At 34.7% G+C, this 20,282-nt stretch overlaps 1 protein-coding gene across 1 annotated transcript; it reads left to right on the top strand.

The window, feature by feature from the left end:
• The first annotated feature begins 14,146 nt into the window (after window positions 1–14,146).
• Window positions 14,147–19,639, top strand: LOC114761370 (protein unc-13 homolog). Its single transcript, XM_028950723.1, has 5 exons — window positions 14,147–14,889; window positions 15,678–16,535; window positions 16,895–17,350; window positions 18,002–18,191; window positions 18,277–19,639. Exons 1-5 carry the CDS (start codon window positions 14,413–14,415, stop codon window positions 19,209–19,211), a joined length of 2,916 nt encoding a protein of 971 aa, XP_028806556.1. The 5' UTR covers window positions 14,147–14,412; the 3' UTR covers window positions 19,212–19,639.
• Window positions 19,640–20,282: the final 643 nt, after the last annotated feature.

The following is a 20,282-nucleotide window of genomic DNA, read 5'->3' as shown; positions in this document are numbered from 1 at the left end:
TGCTACTATTACACTAACCCATTACAGGATCGAAATTGGAACGTGATCATACATATACATGACACCTTTTTGCCAAGATGAAAGCCCTTTTGATTTCTAACCTTTTTCTGTGGTGCATCTGGGTCACAAGGTCACAAAAGTTATAATGGTCATCGCAAAAGATTATTAGCACTTTTCCAACGTGCCATATATCTCTATATATATGATATAAAGTGAAACTTAAAAATGATTTCACGATGATAATGACGACAAAATGACCATTTGAGAAAGTATGATGGATCCATCTAAGCGTCTGTTATTGGGAGTAAAGCTTCATGAAATATTATAGAAAAGTAAAAGATTTCATTTGACTCCATACTTAAACTAACTAGCATATACGCCAAAGTAGATTAACAATTTTTTAAGTAACTTTCAATTTTTTTTCTATTTCATTTCTAGGGGGAAATGGCTCAAATACCCTTACACAAGGTCTGGTTTTGGACCCACTGGCTTTTTGCAGAGAAGTTTTTTGACCCCACTTTGTTGATCATCATGTTGGGAAGGGTCCTCGTTAAACCAGATGCCACTATCGCGAGATCCGCAACATTTAAAAAGTTAATCGGACTATATTTTTAATGTGTATAAATAATATAATTTAGAGTGAAATACGAAATTTAAATGCGCATATGTAGCAGCAATATAACATTATAATAATCGTAGGCTAACAGAAAAAAAGAGTTCTTTTCCATGACGCGACCATGGCAATGATGACTAATAAGTGCGTGTATATGTTTACACTTGAAAAATGTATGGACATATAATCCTTCTATCTTTTGTTTTTGTAAAAATTTGTGATTAAATATCTTATGTTTCGTGAAAAAATGTGATTAAAAGCTTAGGCTTTGAATTTTGGGAGAATGACTAAAAAAACCTTGAAGTAGGAAATCTAAAAAGGGGAGTTAACAATTTCAAATAAAAAGGAAAGAGGGAAAACCCAAATTGGACTTGTGAAAACGTGAAAAAATGAACAATATGGCCCTTTTGTGTTACTCAGAAAATGGTGTTATTCTATATTTGAAACTTTTTAGTTTATGTTGCAATCTTATTATGTGTGTGTATATCAAATATATTTCAAACTATATCAGTCACTTTTCATATTTTCATAATTTCAGTTTAGGTTTTTCTCTTTTCTCATCATCCTTTTTTGAAATTTCCTATTTTCAAAAAAATTTTGGGGTCATTTTCCCCTGAATCTTTTGTGTTTTCATGTAGCTCAATCCTTTTGCTTATCTCATCTCATACGGTATGCAACAAATCTATCATTTCATTTTACTTTTATTTATCAGTTTGTGCAGCTTTTTGAGGGCATCGTTTTGACGTTACTGTGTCTCTGTTTCCCACAAACACATGCCGACGGACGCACGTAGGCATCATCCACAATTCCCACAGATTTGAACAAAGAATTAGAATAATTATTGGTGTTTGGTTTATTTCTTCTTAGCTCGTTCACACTCTCACTTCTCTCATTCCCATTCCTCAACCTGACTTGGCTTTACATGAATCTTAATTCATATCCCGTCCACTTGAAAATGATGCATTGACTTGTGTAGTAATTTTAATCGAAAGCAAAGTGGAAAAGTTAAGACCCTTGATTATTGAATTCAACATTTTAAAAAGATTTATTATCACGCTCACGGTGAAAAGCAAAAGTTAGTTTATTTTCAAAAGTGAAAAGAGTGTATGATTATACGTAAAACTTAAACTTTCTGAATAATTGATGACGAGATGCATATATCATATAAATAGGGACGCATGAGGAGGAAGCAAATGGCTGCTCTCTAAAGAGTTGTCGTCATCTATATCAGTTGCTTCTGTCACTATCGCTCCCTCTTCTACCTAATAATAACCCGCTTGTTTAACTTTTTATAATTTTTCAGGGACTTGAAATTGTGTATTTAAAAAGATTAAGGTGTAAATTTGTGTCGGAGATTTTATTCTGGAGTATTGGACACCAAAAAAATTTTCAAGTCCAGATTTATACAAGAAGTTAAAATCATGCTAATGTTATTAAAAAACTAACGTTAATCGTTAAATAATGACATTGATTATAAGTATTTTTAACAATAAAAAGTAACATTGTTATGATTTTTGGTTTTTGGTATAAATTTATACTTAAAAAAACTCTCAGATGTTCCGTACTCTTGAGTGAAAATTTTCGAAGCAAATTTGCGCATGACTTTTTTCTTTGGTAACAGTGCACATGACCTTTTTAAGATACACACGCTGTATATTTGGGTTTGTAGGTTCTAAATTATTTATTTAAGTTATACCGTGTCTCGTTGTAATTACCATGCGTGTGTGTTATCACTCTGATCTCAGCTTTACGTGAGGTGACCCTCATGCACACACGTCGACATTCCTAATTTATTAAATAACGTACTCTTTTTCTTTTATTTCCCCCTCCAAAGACATGTTTTACGAGAGATCTATAATCCCACATATATATAAATTTTCAGGGCATTCAATTGAAAATAAAGGTTGACGCTACTATCTTTAGTCATAAAATTTGATCTCATTTTGATCTTAATTTCTAAAATTTGAAATCAATAGTTTTGATCTTCAAAACGTTTTAGGAACCAAAAGTGTTATTTTAAGGGGGGAAAAATCTTTGAATGAACTAAAATGAGATCAGATTTTAAAACTAATGACTAGTTTTGAACTTTAAAAACTAAAATAAAAACGAAATCAAACATCATGAATTAAGGATGAGGTTAACCCTTATTTATATTTAATTTAAATCGATTGAAATATTTCTGGCAGAAAAAAATCAATTGAAATATGACAAGACGCATATCTCTTACAAATATTGCGAGGTGAGAAGGACGAAAAAGATATGGAGTGCACCCTAAAGAGCTGTCATAGTCGTCGATCTATGGGCACAAAAAAGGCATTGAAATTGTTTGACTTTTGGAGTTATTCTTGATTATGTGTTTGCTCCCGTCATCTCTAATTCTAATTATGGACGCAATAAATTAATGATGGAACCTTGTTGATTTTATATTCTTAGTCTAAGAGCAGTTAATTAAGCCACTCTCAAATTATTTATGTCCAAACATGATGGGGCCTAGTGGGATTTTGTTCGTTAAACGTGATCTCGTCTCTCTAATTCAAAGCCATTATTATTATGTGTACTAATGATCCGTCTATCTCCTAATCCTTTTCCAGTTCCCCATAATTCCTCCTTTTTTCCCTCCTCATAATAAAACCAAATGCGAAGAGATATGGCATTATATGGTCCCATACTATAATTTACCTCTAACAATCTTATCAGGATAAGAAAGAAATTAGTTGCGTTACGTTATTAACTTTATTTATAAATTAAAAAAAAACTAAATTTGCTCATATTTGAAAGTAGGGTTAAGATAATTTTTTGTTCCTCAAGTTTCAAACAACATATTTTGATTCTTTAAGTTTCTTTTTATTTGTGATATTGTTCTCTATAATTCAATAAAAAACTAGATTATTTTTTTACCTAAGAAAGTAAAACCTATTATTTAAAACTTGATGGATCAGAACTAAAATAATAACAAATTTAAAGGACTAAAGATTATATTAACCGTTAAAGGTATGAAATAAAACTAAAGTAGTGAGTTCATATCATAATAACTAAATGTACTCATTGAAAATTACAAAGGGAACAATTCTAAAAAAAAAAGTTAATACTCCGTTTAGTAGTGATGAGCATTATTAGAACTAATTAATACCCCCTCCAATCCTAAATATAAAATTTAGTTTGTAATTACATTACAAATTAAATCTTATATTTAGAACTGGAAGTAATATTTCTCTTAGAAGGGATCTAAATAGAAAAAAGAGGATATGTTGTGATGCATTTTGAGATGGTGTAACTAGGTCGATATTAAGCTTCCCTCCTGCTGGCAAGGGGGAGTGTGTGGTTGTGGGCAGCCATGGACTTCTTCAACACGCCTTTTTCTTTTTCTAGTTTGTAGATTGGATTTTCATAGGGACAGAGACAGAGGCGTCGGCCATTGGAACCGTGGCTTCTTCGCCTTCTAATGCCCTTTTGGCATTTATCTATATATATATATAACTGGACCCCTCTCTCCATCTCTCTCTGTCGGCCTCTCTCTCTCTCTCTGAGTTTGAAAGGTGGCTAGATGTATCCAATTCAATATTTGCGGCCTTCTAAAAGGCCCATGGACCCCATGCAGATATCATCTTGCTCACTAGTTGGGCCCAACTCTATTCTCCCTACTTTTCTCCCCTCACAGCCATATTACCCTGTCTCTCTATCTTTTCTTTTCTTCACAATGTCAATCACAGACCTCACATCACCCGCCAAATGGCCACCTTACTACGTCCTTGCTAGCACATACTCTTCTTATTCTTAATGTAAGATATAATTAATTAATTTAAATAGATTAAGAATGTTAGTTAAATTAGTTAATGTGATATATTTTTTTCAAAACATCCTAGACATCTTTCTTAATTTCCTCCATCGCTCTTCTACTTAATTATTGTTAGGAAATATCAATAGGATTAATTTGAAAAAAAACTGATAAATTTATAAAATAAGTCTCCCATATATGACCAATATTAAGTCCTAATTAAGTCTTATATTAAAAACCGGACAAGTATTTATTATAAGTAATTAACTTAACTAATTTTTATAATGTTTACAAATTAATTATTTAGCTCTTATATTAAATGTAAGAAAGAGTAGCATTATGCAAAGCATGTTCTCTCCCCTGAAACAAATTGTCTTCTTTATCACGAAGAGAGATGCAAATGTTTTCAAAAACACAACATGCCATCAAGGAAAAAATCCAAAAAAATATCTCTAAAATTTCAAATTTTCAAATAAAAAATGAGTATAAAAATATGTTATTATTGACTTTTCAAATGTTATTACTTATTATTAAAATATAGTAAACAAGATTAATTTAAAATTTTGAAATTCAAAGATAATTTTTTTGGGATTCTTCCAGCCATTAAAACATCTCATATATTTTAAGTTAAACTGCATTTGATGAATGGGAATAATTCAATCTTTCCCGGATTTTTTATTTTTTGAAAAAAAACTGATTTATGGTAGTGTAGCGGGTACTTGAGAGTCATCGTATTATGTAAGTAAAACATGCAAGACCTGTTTAATTCTCTTTATTATCACCATATAAGAGACTGTCATTAATCAAATCAAGACTTATTGTCCGACTGTTTTACAGATGTACACTAACGTTCACAACTTGACGTTAACTCATCTTTTCTTGTTGTGTGAGCTCCAGAGACTGAGGTGTCCGTATTGTCCGGCCCCGGCCCCTTGTTGGTCAACGAAATGCACTTTCCAGTACCCACAAAAAAAAACGATAATTAAGTGCATGTTCTCTCTAGATCAACTTATTAAATCCGATGACGTGGCATAGAACAATGGCAATTGATATCTTTGTAGCAAACTAGAGCAAATCTATTTGTAAGATCTTTTGCACTTCACTGTATAATTTAAAATAAAATATTTACTTTGACCAAAAAAATAAAATGTTTACTTGAGGTCAAAGTCACTTTACTTACTATTTACCCGAGTTTACCTAAAAGTATAGTGTGCATCTTCCCAGAGGGCCTCTCTTTTCTTTTCTTTTTTTTGGGGGGGGGGGGGAGGTTTTGTAAAAGAGGGGAGTAAGTGATTAAAACTTAAAAAGTGTGATTTCCCAAAAACACCGTTAGTAATTAAGGAATCTACTTAGTTAGTGGGGGATGCCGACGAAGGGACTTATCGCGCAAACAGCGGGGGCCACCACGAATTATTCTCCTGTCCGGAAGCAGGAGGAGCAACGCGCATGAGGGTGACGTAGCAGGGACAGGTGGCAGCAACATGTGGGGCGGTGTAGAAGGCGTACGACCATGTTGTTGTGGGGCCACTCTGGGATTTGCGGCGTCTGCGGGGTCCCACACTCCGCTCAACCGCCGCACGTGTTTCATTAAATAAGAAAAATAAGTGATGAGGTGGTTAGCGACGGTGGGTTGGTTTCGTTGTATTTGGACCAAAAAGTGGTAGGATTAGGGGACTAATAATAATAATAATGATATTGGCGAGGGAGGGAGTGGTTGCCTGATCCTTGAGGCGCCACTCCATGTCCTAAGACCACCAGCTTTTGTCGCATAAAGCCAGAGTTGCATTGTTTCTGGTCAACCCTGAACGCTCTTCCCAATCTATGTTAGTACAATAGTACTTGCCATTCTTCTATCTTTACTATTACTTGCCCTTCTTCCACACATTTCTTCAATCCATATGTATACATACATTCACAGAATATTTGTGCAGATTTTCTTGTCGAGTAGGGTGCCGACCATATTTTCTGGACATTTCACCTCGTGGGGCTTCTCCTTTTCCATTTTCTTCATTCTTTCAAGATTATTTTGCTTATTTTCTCCTTCTAATGGAGATTTTTTAAATATATATATATATAGTCGGAATGGTGATTTCGTGAGGCAGAACTTACTATTACTCAATAAATTTACCAGAGGAGAGAGGCATTATAAGCTAGGCTGACTTAGAAGTGAGCTCATGACGTGGACTTTCTTCCTTTCTTTTTAATTTTTCTGAAAATGACGGTGATTTGTCAATCATCAAATTTAACTAGTTGACAAATGTTGACCTTGGGGGAAAACTTGGACACCCACATATTAAAATATTACTACCTCCTGTCCTAATTATAAGATCCAGTTGACTAATTTGAGGATATTAAAAAAATAAGTTAAATTAGTTGTTTGTAATAAATAAGTGTTGCCTTTTCTAAAATAGCTTTACTAATCAACTATATTGGCTATGACTATAATTATTAGAATGACTATCTTAAAAAAATATATAAATATGAGAGATAAAGTGGACTGGAATCTTATATTTAGGACCAAAATAAAAATCAAACAAGATCTTATATTAAGGATCGGAAGCAGTATCTTTTTTTTAAAAGGACTATGTATACACGCGGACTAAAAAGATATGTATGGACCTTCAGAATTTAAGGCTGATATTGCTCTCATATCAGTATTTCTTTTTAATTAGAGAAATGACAGGTTATAACTTTTTCAAGTAGAATGGTATCGCTAACTCAGGGTATCCCACCCATCCGGCCAGACTAATCCCAGGTGCACTCACAGGTATGAGCCCATGACATGATAAGGAAGGCGCCTTGCGTTCCCGTTTGCGACCAGTCGGACCCGACCCTTGCAGGCTGACAGGTTAGAACTTTAGCGAGACATGAATCATAAAATAGCAAGTGATGATCTGCATGTAAAATTAGCACATCTCGGGACCTAACTGAACACAACCTCGTGCGATGATCTTGCATTGGGCGAAGAGAAATAGGCCATAAAATGGACTACTAAGGTGAGCCCATTATGGCAGCCCAAGTAAACATTCGGTTGGCCCAAACCCATGACAACTCCTGTTCTTAATTATACTCCATCCGGTTCTAAATATAAAAGAAAGATATCTAATATATGAATATTAAAAAACCAGTTAAGTTATTTATCTGTAATAAATATATATTGGTTTATTTAAAATAAATCTTTTAGTTTTGAGTTTTGACCACTTTTATGGAAACTCATTTCATATATGGAATCAATAAGGATAATTCTAAAAAACTCACAAATTTAGGAAACAACATATATTGAGATTTTATATTTAAAACCAAAACAAATGCTCTAACAAAATTTTATACTACCTCCGGTCAAATTAGTCATTTATAACAATCAAATATTGTTTTACCTAAAATAATTTTGTTAATCATGTGTATTGAAAACTATCAATTGATAAAAACTCCTTAACATATGTAATCACAATGGGAATTACTTAAAAAAATATTAGAAATAAAATGAATTGAGGTGCTATGCTTATAATCAAATTGAATGTCAAATTAACTTAATGTCGTATTTAGATTGATGGAATTTTTTTTTGTAGGCACATGTATCTTTTTATTGAAGACAATTATACTCAAGGTACTGTCGGATACTAAATCTAAGTACTTTTCTCAGTAAAAATTTAAATTTTAGTTTATTATGTCGTGAGAGACTAGTTTTTTTTGCTAGACCCACGATGTTGGGGGCTGATAGAGTATTTGATGAGATTAACATCACACTAGTTCGTTGGTGGGCAAAAAGAAACATGACTGTTGAGGAGCCCATGCTTTTGAGCCGCAAGATTACCCAAACCACTGGGCTTCTACGACCACAGCATGTGGCCCACTTCATTTTTCTCAGCTGAGTTTATAACTAAAAAAAAAAAAAACTCCAACTAAATTTTTCTTCGCTCCATATAACACAAGCTGATCTGTATCCAGGGAAGGGGGGGGGGGGGAAGGCTGATCATGTGCAACTTGTACACAGAATAAATCAGAAAACTGAGACCCATAATAAAAGACGAAAGGAGTAGTATTCTTTAAAATTCACACGGCTGGTTAAAGTGTAAATAAGGTTACTTCAGTGCAACCTTCTCTGGTTGTTTGCTTATACACTTTCGTAATTTCAAAAAGTAGATATTATGGACTTGGTTTTTTATTTTCAAAACGATTTTTTATTTTTAAAAACAGAAAAAAATCTTGTTTGACAATTTGTTTTTAGTTGATTGTTTTAAAAAGACAAAAAAAAACAGTAATATATTTTTAAAAACTGAAAAACCAAAACAACTTTTATATGTTTTTTATTTTTATTTTTGTGTTTTTTATTTGTTGTTTTGAAAAATTGGAGAAATCTTCTTCTCTTCTCCGCTACTGCCTACTACTTATCACTACCGGTGATAATTACCATTTGTCAGAGTGTAAATTTTTATATTTTTTTAAATGTGATTTTTTAAAAATTATTTTCTAAACAAAGTTTTTTGTTTTTTGTTTCCAAAACTTGTTCTTAAAAACAATTTTATAAAATTGTTTTGAGGATAAGAAAACAAAGAATAAAAACAAACAAGCCCTATATTGTTTTACTTATTGGGACTTTTTAACATAAAACTTAATTTAAAAGAAAAAAAAGCAGTCATGATGAGATTAACAAAATATAAATCACCATCTGAATGAATAATTACTCCTCATCTGGAACATAAGACACTAATGCCCCGTTTGGTAGCATGGAATTGGGCCTGGAGAAGTGGAAGTGGAAGTGGAACTCTGCTTTTGACTCGTTTGGTGTCATGGAACTCAGTTCCTCATGGAACCCAGTTCCATCAAAAATGATGGAAGTGGGTTCCATCATCCCCCCCAAGGAACCGAGTTCCAGCTCCTCGAACTGGGGGTCTCCCCATTTTATCCTTTGGCTCCATGGCAACCTTGATCCTCCCCCATCAACGGCGGCGACATTCCTCCACCATCAACGGCGGCGACGCTCCTCCACCTGCGCCGATCCTCACTACACCATCGATGGGATCGTCTGAGGAGAGAAGGGGGGCAAGAAGGGACGAAGGCAGGTGACCCATGAGAATAACCTCCCACACTCTAGACCACAGCTTTGTTCGACGGCGACCTTGACAACTTCCTTCACAGAGAAAACCAGGCGCATTGTCGACAACCAAAAGAGGGATGTTTGACGGCGGTGAGAAGATAAACGATTGAGAGCAAGAGGTGGTTATGGGCTTCGATGGAATTTTTTTTCTGCGATTTTCAACTTGCTTTTTCAAAAAATCCATCATCTTTGCTGGTCTGGTTTGTGTTTTTCAGTGATAGTAGCTCTTGGAATCATTAGCTTCAAGCCACGAATTTTATGGCCACCATTGATGGCGGCGAAGCTTTGTGGGTGGTGGGAAGAAAGAGTGTTCGGCTAATGGAGTGATGGGTTTACAGTTTTTTCCTTTTTTTTTTAGTTTAGGGGTATTTTGGTCTTTTTACACTGAAAATATATAAATTAATGCAACAATTCCACCAACATACCAAACACACTTTAAAACCCACTTCCATTTCCAGTTCCACTTCCATTTCCATCAGAAACTCTTCCATTGTACCAAACGAGGCATAACTTTTGCGGATAGCTCTGGCTAAATTTTAAGAGGAAAAAAAAAACAATAAAACCTTAAAAATTGTCAAAGGATAAATCAGTATATGTAAATTTTAGAATTTCAATTTAGACTTCTTGTACTATTTTGAAATTTTCAAATCTTATAAAATTACAAAAATACCTTTTACTATTTTTTTTCTTGTTTTTTTTTAAATATTGCCACTTCAGCACTTCGCTAGAGCTCTAGAACCAATAACTCTACAGGTGGTCGGGCGCCAGAGCTCCGGATGACCAGTCGCTGGAGCTTCGGATGACTACTCTTTCTTATATATTGATTACTCTTTTTTAGTTATTGACTATATTTATTTTTAAAATTTCAGCAACTACTCTTGTTTAGTTATTGACTACTTTAGTATTACGACTGACTATTTTTATTTTTAAAATTTTGGTGACCACTCTTAATTAGCTATGGCTACTCTAGTTTCGTAATTAACTACTTTTGCTTCAAATTTTCAAAAAATACATCAAGTGTTATTAGAAATCTGGTAATTACTTTTTGTTTAGTTATTTACTATTCTTGTGTAGTCAATAGTTATGTAAAAGTAGTCATTGAAATTTTAAAAATAAAAGTAGTTAATAGCTATATGAAAGCAGTCACTGAGAATTAGGATAGTGTTGTCATTTTATAACATTTTAAAATTACAAAATATGACAAGGGTTTTAATTTGGGATTTGAAATTCACCTCTTTGACATTTTTGAGGATATTTTAGCGTATTTTTTCCAATTTTAAATTTATTCTATATAATCATCATAGATAGCAGACATTAATCATGAATGAATACAGTTAAATAAAAATAAATAACATATGCAATGTCATCCCGCACTAGATATTCTCTTAATCTGATCAAATTATTTGATAACCTATGATTTCTTGCAGTAAAATGTGTGACAATAAGTGAATTTATTGAATAAAAAGAATAGTCTTGAGCTCAGAAATTACTAAAGTTATATAATAAAAAATCAGCCTAAATCTTTTAAGCTGCAGAATAGAGCGGTCAACAAAAAATGAGAAAATTGTGGTAAAGTTCTAATTAAAAAAATAATATAAAATCTTAATGACAACCGAATAGTTTGTAAAGACAAATTTTAGAATAGGAATTAGCAACTTCTTACTTGTTAATAGGATTTTTTGATAGATTATAGGATTCTGTTACAATTTTCTAAAAAAAAAATCTCATATGTTTTCTAATAATAATGGTAACAAAAGGGCCCCAGAAAAGTGGAAGCAGCGAATGATGAATGTGAAATGATAAACAATTTTCATAATAAATACAAAAACTGCTCCCAAATCTATCCCGATTCAGACATTTCTGAACAAATGTCACTGGTTTTCCCAGCATATTGCCCCGCGCAATCATCTGCTTTCTCACCACCGTCCCCGCTTGTTCAAATTTGACCCTTCTTTCGACATAATTAAAAGCAAAAAAGTGGACATTGTTTATTTTTAGACGAATTTAATATTTAATTTAAGTCTAAATATAAGGGTTTAATTTATTTTGTTTTATATATTTATTCACATTTTCAAAAAAAAATCATTATACTTCTTACAAATGTTAAAAGCTTTCATAAAACAATGATTCTGATACACATTATCAATAAAAATATTTTTAAAAAAATAATATTATGTATTAAATGATTAATTTAATTAATTTTTAATTAGTTAATTGGTTTTTATATTAAAGATTATATTTATTTTCTCTAAAAAAGTACGATCTTAATGTTTCAAAGCATTATTCATTTTCCGTACACTACGGACAGCACATGGACTCAGTTGTGCAGTTGTATTTATCGTAAATCGTCAGCAATTACAAATAGTACTTGTTAAAGGGTGAAAGACCTCGGTCGCCATACGAGGTCCGAGGCTCTGAGCATCCGGTTGCCGGCGCTTGTCATACAGAATAGAAGGATCGGAATGTGAGAATCTTGTGTGGTGTTGTCTAGTTATTATTATTATATCTAAAATGTTCGTTTCTAGTTATTTTAAAATTTGAACCTTACGATATATATTTTTTTAAAAGAACTTTTGTTCATGATGTTGGAACAAATAATTAATTAGGAATTAAAAATGAGAAAAGCGATCGTGATAGCTGGTATATGCTAGCTGCTTGTGGGGGATGACTTTGACATATGTATATCCATTTATTTATTACGTCAATTTTTCTTTTCTTTTCTTAAATAGTACTCCTTCCGTTTCTTATTATAATAGACAAATAATCAAATTATGTTAAAAAAAAAAAGTTAAAATTAGTTGAGGACAATTAATATGTAAAAAGTATAATGTTTTTTTTCAATAATACCCCCATTAATAAGGAGAGAGTATGAGAGAGAACAATTAAATAATTAAAAGAAAGAAAAGTGGGAGGGAGAGAGAGTATGAGTTGGAGACAAAATAAATACGGGTAAAATAGAAAATCAATACAAAAAAATAGAGATAACTTTTAAGTGTCTCTTATATATAGGAACATGCCATAAGCATCAAATGTCTCTTATAATAAGGAACGGAGGGAGTAGTAGTAGAATTAGTCTCCTATTTACATTAAAAAAAAAAGGAATCAGTCTCGTATTTTATAAATTACTCTTTGACCCGAAACTAGAAAAAATATCCTAACATTATTTCATAACTCATCACTTAAATACAGCTAGCTTTCTTAATTTATATTATAATAACAATCTCTTTATTTCGGTACTGTTTTTTTTTTTAATATAAAAATGCTACTATTGCAAAATTTAAAACACTAAATTATAAGTTTAAGAAATAACAACTTCAATTGTTGTTGTTATTGAGAGAAATTTGAATCCATGGTAGAAACCAGAAAGAGAGAAGTTTGTGTTGCTTTCTATCTTTTGCCATTTAGTCCTTAATTTAATATCAAGAAAAACATATTTTCAGTTCATCGTTATTAGTATAACGGAGTTTGAAAACAATAGTAATAGATGAAGAGGTATTTTTGTCCCAGAAAAAAATCTGTGAAGAGTAACTCCTAACTCAAAATGCATATTGAAATAACATTGCCAGTTAATAATCAAAATTATTGTAAGGTTGCCTTGAGAGAACAAATATTAACTCCATAGAAATAATTATATATATATATATTTGACTGACATATGATATGCCTAAATAAAAAAATGAATTAAACGATATTTTTATCCCAGAAGTATTTGTTGGTAGCAGCTACTAAAACACGGGATGTTAGGTTTAGAACCAGGTATTTATGATTAAAAAAATTATCTAACTCGCACTAACAACTGAATAAATAAGGAAGTGGAAGGATTGCATTTGCATATAAAAAACACAATTCTTATAACATGCATATTACAATTAATAAATAAACTATTTTTGTTTTCATTATTTTTATTTCTTTTAGGCGATAGATTTTTCGTATGCACTTAATAATTGGCACGGATCCAGCAAGGACAGTTACGAAAGATTCCATGGAAACCTAATGAAATATGCGCCAATAATGTATTGTTTGGCGCAGCAATGATATTATTATTATTATTGCTTTAAAAAATTGGAAAAATGTACTTTGTTTTTAAAGTTTTGAGCAAATTCTAATTTTAATCCTTTAATTTTTTTAAACTGTATTTTCAATTATTTAATTTTAACACTATTCATTTTATAAAAAAGATTGTATTAAAATTTTAAACATCGACAAAATATTACAAAATGTTAATAATACATTAAATATAATTATTAAAAATAATTAATAATTAGCGCAATAAATCATTATTTACTCATGTTAAAGATAATTAGATGATTGAAAGAAAATGCTTGATAAAATTAAGAGAGTAAACAAAAAATCTATATGAAATTAGAAAATTAAAAATATACTTTACCAGAAGAATTAAAACTTTTCTTTCCAACTCAAACAAATTGGTCTCGGTCAAAAAAAACTCAAACAAATTGGACTAGTGGCCAGATTATGAGTTAATCCGTTAGCAAAAAAATTGTGAATTAAATTTAAAACTAAGAATTATAGCTTAATTTTTCCTGCGTTTTCTTTCAGTTTCCTCGTCATTTGTCTCCTCTTGGATTGTTCTCTACTCACCTCCGAACTCCATTATTTCTCAACTTGGAAGCTCTCTTTTGCTCTTCACCCCAAAAACCGCTCTCTACTGTTATTACAGGGCACGAGTCTCCTTCCTCTCAATTCCCCTTTCTCTGTCCCCACCACACAGCATCATCTTGTTACCTTCAAAGGCAAGCAAGAATAACCAACTCAACCTTCCACTCCTTCACTCTTTCTCTGACGTCTAAGCACAGTGAGAGAGAGGGGGGATCGGCATCACTGGCCCAAAGAAAGCAACTTGTACCACACTAGAGAGAGGAAAAAAGCATTCCTTCCTTTTTCTTTTTCGCTTTTTGGCTATAAGGAATGTCTATTAGCTTCAGGGACAGAGCACTCGGCGGCTCTAGGAGACACCAGTCGCTCCAAAACACCATGCCCGTTCATCCAATTGAAGACCTTCCCTCTCCCTTCGGCGATCCGGCTCCCAATCTGTCCGATTCGGAGCTCCGGGAAACCGCTTATGAGATCTTGGTTGCTGCTTGTCGGAGCACCGGGGGGAAGCCCTTGACATTCATTTCTCAGTCAGAGAAAGGAGGACGGAGTTCTTCGGCGCTGACGCCGTCTCCGTCGCTTCATAGGTCGCTGACTTCGACGGCGGCAAGCAAGGTGAAGAAGGCTCTGGGTCTCAAAACCTCGTCGTCAAAGAAGAAGGGCGAGTTGGCGAGTCAGGTGAAGAGTAAGCGGGCGGTGACGACGGGGGAGTTGATGAGGTTACAGATGAGGGTTTCTGAGCAGACGGATACAAGAATTCGTCGAGCCCTCCTGAGAGTGGCGGCGGGTCAGGTGTGAACTTAGTTAAGTGCAATCTTTTTTTCCTCTTTCGGAAAATCAGTATAGAAACCTGTAGTTAAGAAATAGCGGAAGGTATAAGCGGGGAGATGATAGATCTGTATCTTGTTTTAAGCTCGGGACTTGAATTTCGTTTGATTTGCTGAACAGCCTAGCAGTCTAGCAGTTGTTGACTTGCCTTATTGCTGAGAGAAGATGAAGGAGAAACAAACTTTATAATTGTCTATGCTAAAAGCCTTTTGTTTTATTCTTAATTGATTCTTTTTAAATTTATTCCTGATTTCGAAACACGACCTCGAATTTAACGTTTTTATTCCCCATACATCTTTCGAACCATGTATATGTCTGATCGTTCGTACTTGAAATTTTAAATTCGTAGGGGCGATTTATGTTTCTAAGTCTAAGTTGTGTCTGGGAAGATACGAGAAGAAGATGTTCTATATGTCTTTCGAATTACTCTTCTTCTGCTGCAAAAGCAATAATAGCGAATGCCAATTTTATGAAGACTATTGCATTCTTTTACTGTGCATTCCTTTGTTATACGGGTTAGAACTTGTATTTTATTATTTTACTTTTAATATTTTTTGGTTGTTGATCGTTATGCTCGGATGGTATTTCCTGGCTTTCTGCCACTGAAAAAGGTGACTCTTCCGTTTATTAAGATTTAAATAAATTGGGATTGAAATATGTGGACCAAAATGTGAAATTTCAGCACGTACATTTTTCTGGCTGCTTTACTTCGCATCCGCTCATGATAGCTTAATACTCTGTTTATGAAATAGCTTGGAAGACGCATGGAGTCAATTGTTCTTCCCCTAGAACTGATACAACAGCTCAAGTCTTCAGATTTCCCCTCTCCACAAGAGTATGAGGCTTGGCTAAGGAAAAATTTAAAGGTTCTTGAAGCAGGATTGCTTTTGCATTCTTACCTGCCGCTAAACAAGAGAGACCCTTCTGCGCAGCAGCTTCAGCGCATTATTCGTGGAGCCCTTGAGAAACCCATAGATATAGCAGGGAGTGGCGAATCAATGCAAGCCCTCCGGAATGCTGTAATGTCTCTTGCTTGTAGATCCTCGGATGGATCATTTTCCGAGGCATGTCACTGGGCTGACGGGTTTCCATTGAATATCAAGATCTACCAGACTCTACTAGAAGCATGTTTTGATATTAATGAAGAAACTTCAGTTATTGAAGAGGTTGACGAGGTTTTAGAGCTCATTAAGAAGACCTGGATTATTCTTGGAATGAATGACATGCTGCATAATCTTTGTTTTTCTTGGGTCTTATTTCATCAGTACGTTGCCACTGGGCAAGTGGAGTATGATCTACTGTTTGCGTCCAGTAATCTACTGGCAGAAGTTGAAAAAGATCCTAATGCCAGGAAAGATCCTATTTACACAAAAACCTTGAGCTCTACGTTGAGTTTGATGTTAAATTGGGCAGAGAGAAGGCTTCTTTCATATCATGATAGTTTCAATCATGATAATATTGAATCACTGCAAAATGTTGTGTCTCTGGCAGTGTTATCAGCAAAAATGTTGGCAGAAGATGAGTCCAATAAGAAGAGAAAGGAAACTGATGTTGCTTTCAGCAAAGTTGACAAATATATTAGATCATCACTGCGTGCTGCTTTTACTCAGGCAAGTTCCATTCTTCAATCCCCCTCCCCCCCCCCCCCCCCCCAAAAAAAAAAAAAAAAAAAAAAAGAAAAGAAAAGAAAAAGGAATACTCCATTACAGGTGGTATGAACTACTAGTAATTGTATACGCGCATGCCTTCGATCTAAGTGAGTTGTTTTACTCTGTTGCGTTGTTATATTCCAAAAAAAAAAAAATCATCTCTGCTTTCCTTTATGATTAAAAACTTTTTTCCCTGTTGCTGGAGGTTAAAACTTCTGGAAACTTCTGTGAAGTACAAAGATGGCTTATGAATACATCTATAGTTTAATTTTGGTGGCAAGAATGCAACTTAACTTCTTTTAGTCTGTTTTCTAAGGCAGAAATTGGAGAAACTGGACCCTGGGAGGCATGCATCTAGAAAACAGAATAAATCCTTTCCCACTCTTTCGGTCCTTGCACAAGACATTACCGAATTGGCTTTCAATGAGAAGGCAATATATAGTCCTGTACTCAAGAGTTGGCATCATCTTGCTGCTGGTGTTGCTGTAGCTACCCTTCATGCATGTTATGGGAAAGAGTTGAAGCAATATGTCAGGGGTATTACTGAGTTGACACCTGATGCTATAGAAGTGCTGATGGCTGCTGATAAATTGGAGAAAAATCTTGTACAGATAGCGGTAGAAGATTCTGTTGACAGTGAAGATGGGGGGAAATCTATTATAAGGGAGATGCCTCCTTATGAGGCTGAATCTGTAATTGCCAATCTGGTTAAGTCATGGGCGAAGGTCAGAGTTGATAGAATGGAAGAATGGGTTAACAGAAATCTGCAGAAAGAGGTACTCCAGAATCTTGCTAATCTTCTAGTCAAGCTTCCTTTATTCCTACAGATAAACAATATTCTTGAGATGTACTCCTAGTGAAAGGATACCATGTATCCAAAAGTGGAGTGCCACAAAAAATATTTTTCATATGTTAGTAGTTACTAGTTATTTTTGGCATGGTTTCATTGTGACGTGTGTGCTTGACTGAAGAATGTTTAGATCCTTCAAAAGGCAATAGAAAAGAAATCAATTATTGAGAAGGACTCAGTAATCCACATTAGGGTTCTGGTATTGCCTTCTTTCTTCCTACCAAAAATATGGTTATTTTCATGCGTAATATCCTACTAGAGGTTTTTGGCTCTGTCTCAATGCCTGAATGAGATTGTTAAGGCCCCTTCAAAAGGAATAAAAAATAAACTATTGATAGTTGAACTCGGTGAACCTCATTAGGATTCTGGGGATTATTTCCTTCTTCTCCTAGTAAATAAATAAATTTCTTCTTCTTTTTTGTTTTTGGGTTCTTTTTTGTTGGAGGGTACTCAGCTACAGTATCTGCTAAAAGATTTGTTCTGAAGCTCAATAATGCTTCTCACTATTTTTTGACGTGAAACTTGTCCTTTTACTTAAATCCATGACCTAACCATTCTTCTATCCCTTTTCGAATAGGTGTGGAATCCAAGAGCAAACAAAGAGTGCTTTGCTCCTTCTGCTATTGAAGTTCTGCGAATCATAGATGACACTCTAGAAGCATTCTTTCTGTTGCCAATATCTGCGCATGCAGTTTTGCTTCCTGATTTGATGTTTGGTCTTGACAAATCTCTTGAGCACTACGTTAGGAAGGCTAAATCTGGCTGTGGTATGTAGCTACTGGGTAACATTTGGCCTACCAAAAAGTTCTCAACCCCCACATTAACCAGATTTTCCTTTTATGTTTTATGCAGGGGACCGAAATACTTTCTTACCAGCTATACCTGCTTTGACTAGGTGCTTAACAAAATCAAAATTTCATGGCGTTTTCAAGAAGAAAGAGAAGTCACAAGGGATTCATTTGAGGAAATCACAGGTTGGAACTAAAAATGGCGGCAACTCTCTTGGGATACCGCAGCTTTGCGTTCGTATCAATACTATGCAACGAATTCGCATGGAGCTAGGGGTTTTGGAAAAGCGGACAGCAGCCCATCTGGGGAGCTCTAAATCCATTCATGCGGATGATATAGCAAATGGGGCGGGTTTTAAATTTGAGCGTTCCCCTGCTGCCTGTGTGGAAGGCATCCAAAACCTCTGTGAAGTCATAGCACACAAGGTCGTATTCCATGATCTTCGTAATGTTCTCTGGGATGGCCTGTATGTTGGGGAAGTCTCCTCTTCTAGGATTGAGCCTTTCCTTCAGGAGCTTGAGCAATATTTGGAGATTATATCATCAACAGTGCATGACAGAGTGAGAACCCGCGTGATTACAGATGTAATGAAAGCATCTTTTGAAGGGTTCCTGTTGGTTTTGTTAGCTGGAGGCCCCTCCCGTGCTTTCAGTTTGCAGGATTCTGTAATAATAGAGGAGGATTTCAAGTTTTTGACTGATTTGTTCTGGTCCAATGGAGATGGATTACCAGCTGAATTGATAGGGAAACTTTCGACCACTGTAAGAGATATACTTCCCCTGTTTCGCCTGGATACTGGGCGCCTTATTGAACAGTTCAGTCAACTCACAAAGGAGATGTGCGGTGGTTCATCCAAGTCCCGTCTTCCAATGCCTCCAACTACAGGTCAATGGAGTCCAAGAGAGCCAAACACACTTCTCCGCGTGTTGTGTTATCGGAATGATGAAGCAGCAGCTAAATTCCTAAAGAAGACATACAATTTACCTACGAAACTCTAAAAAAATTTGGCGTGATCACAATCACATGTCAAGTAACCTTTAACATATTGGAATCTGCCGACAAATTCAAAGTTTTGGGGAGACTTGATCGACCAACTTGGAAGTATGTATTCTGTATATATCCGAGGTGACTTACTTTGCTTCGTCTGAAAGATGTTACTTCCACGCTTGTGAGAATCTTGTGATTTTTGGGGAAACCGGTCTGGATAACTGTCTTCTCGTGAGCAGCAACTGACCATGTGAAGGAATACAATGATGTTTAAAATAGAGGAAAAACTATACGTTGTACAGGGGGAAGTAACTTTTTTTTTTTGGGGGGGGGGGGATGGATTGGAGCCATTGAATGATGTTGTTTATTTTTGGCCTGTTGATCCTCCATCTTGGGTTTTGATTATTTATTTTCATGAGATGTGGCATAACATTGGTCATCCAAGCTGACAATGTCGTTGACTTTTATTAAAAAAATCAATTATCAAGAGTGCGGAAACCCCCTGATGAGCTGTGCCAGCTGCCTCTCTCACGTGATGAAGTCGAATTGTCACTGCGTTTTATTTTTTTGAACGAATATTTATTTTTAAATTCTTTTTTTTAAAATCATTATTGTGCATTACTTCTTGTATATCTGAACTGTTTTTCAAGAAATATTTTTGATTTCCTTCCATAGTACGCATACCTTTTTTTTTTTTTTAATTTTCAATATCCCATGTAGCTATACATTCCACAAAAATCCGGATCAGAGAAGGCTACGATCACGTGCCAGCAAATGGGATTTCCCAGGGTCATGCTTTGCACGGACTCTCTGGAGGCCTTCAACTTACTGATGAGGGACCATATTGTAGAACACCCTTTGAGGACCCTCATCACAGATACACGAGAGCTGATCTATGGGAATTGGTCAGTAGAAATGCACCACACTGGTAGAGAAATTATTAAGTGTGCTGATTTTTTGGCAAGGACAGGACATCATGGCTCTTTCGATACGATATTAATACATAATGTGCCGGCAGGATGCGCGAAGATAGTGTCTGACGACCAGCATAGTGTACGAAGCCTGGAGCTAGCTGCTTCGCT

This window comes from Neltuma alba, unplaced genomic scaffold (assembly GCF_004799145.2).
Source record: "Neltuma alba isolate B1F8T4 unplaced genomic scaffold, ASM479914v2 tig00011119_pilon, whole genome shotgun sequence".
Classification (NCBI taxonomy): Eukaryota; Viridiplantae; Streptophyta; class Magnoliopsida; order Fabales; family Fabaceae; genus Neltuma; species Neltuma alba.
The sequence above is the reverse complement of the archived record's forward strand: the minus strand, read 5'-3'. Positions and strand labels throughout refer to the sequence as shown.

Coding starts and splice junctions, on each gene's coding strand:
- LOC114761370 (XM_028950723.1), top strand. CDS start 14,413: ATGTCTATTAGCTTCAGGGACAGAGCACTCGGCGGCTCTAGGAGACAC. Junction 16,536..16,894: donor TGCGTGCTGCTTTTACTCAG/GCAAGTTCCATT, acceptor TTTCTAAGGCAG/AAATTGGAGAAACTGGACCC. Junction 17,351..18,001: donor ACAGAAATCTGCAGAAAGAG/GTACTCCAGAAT, acceptor CTTTTCGAATAG/GTGTGGAATCCAAGAGCAAA.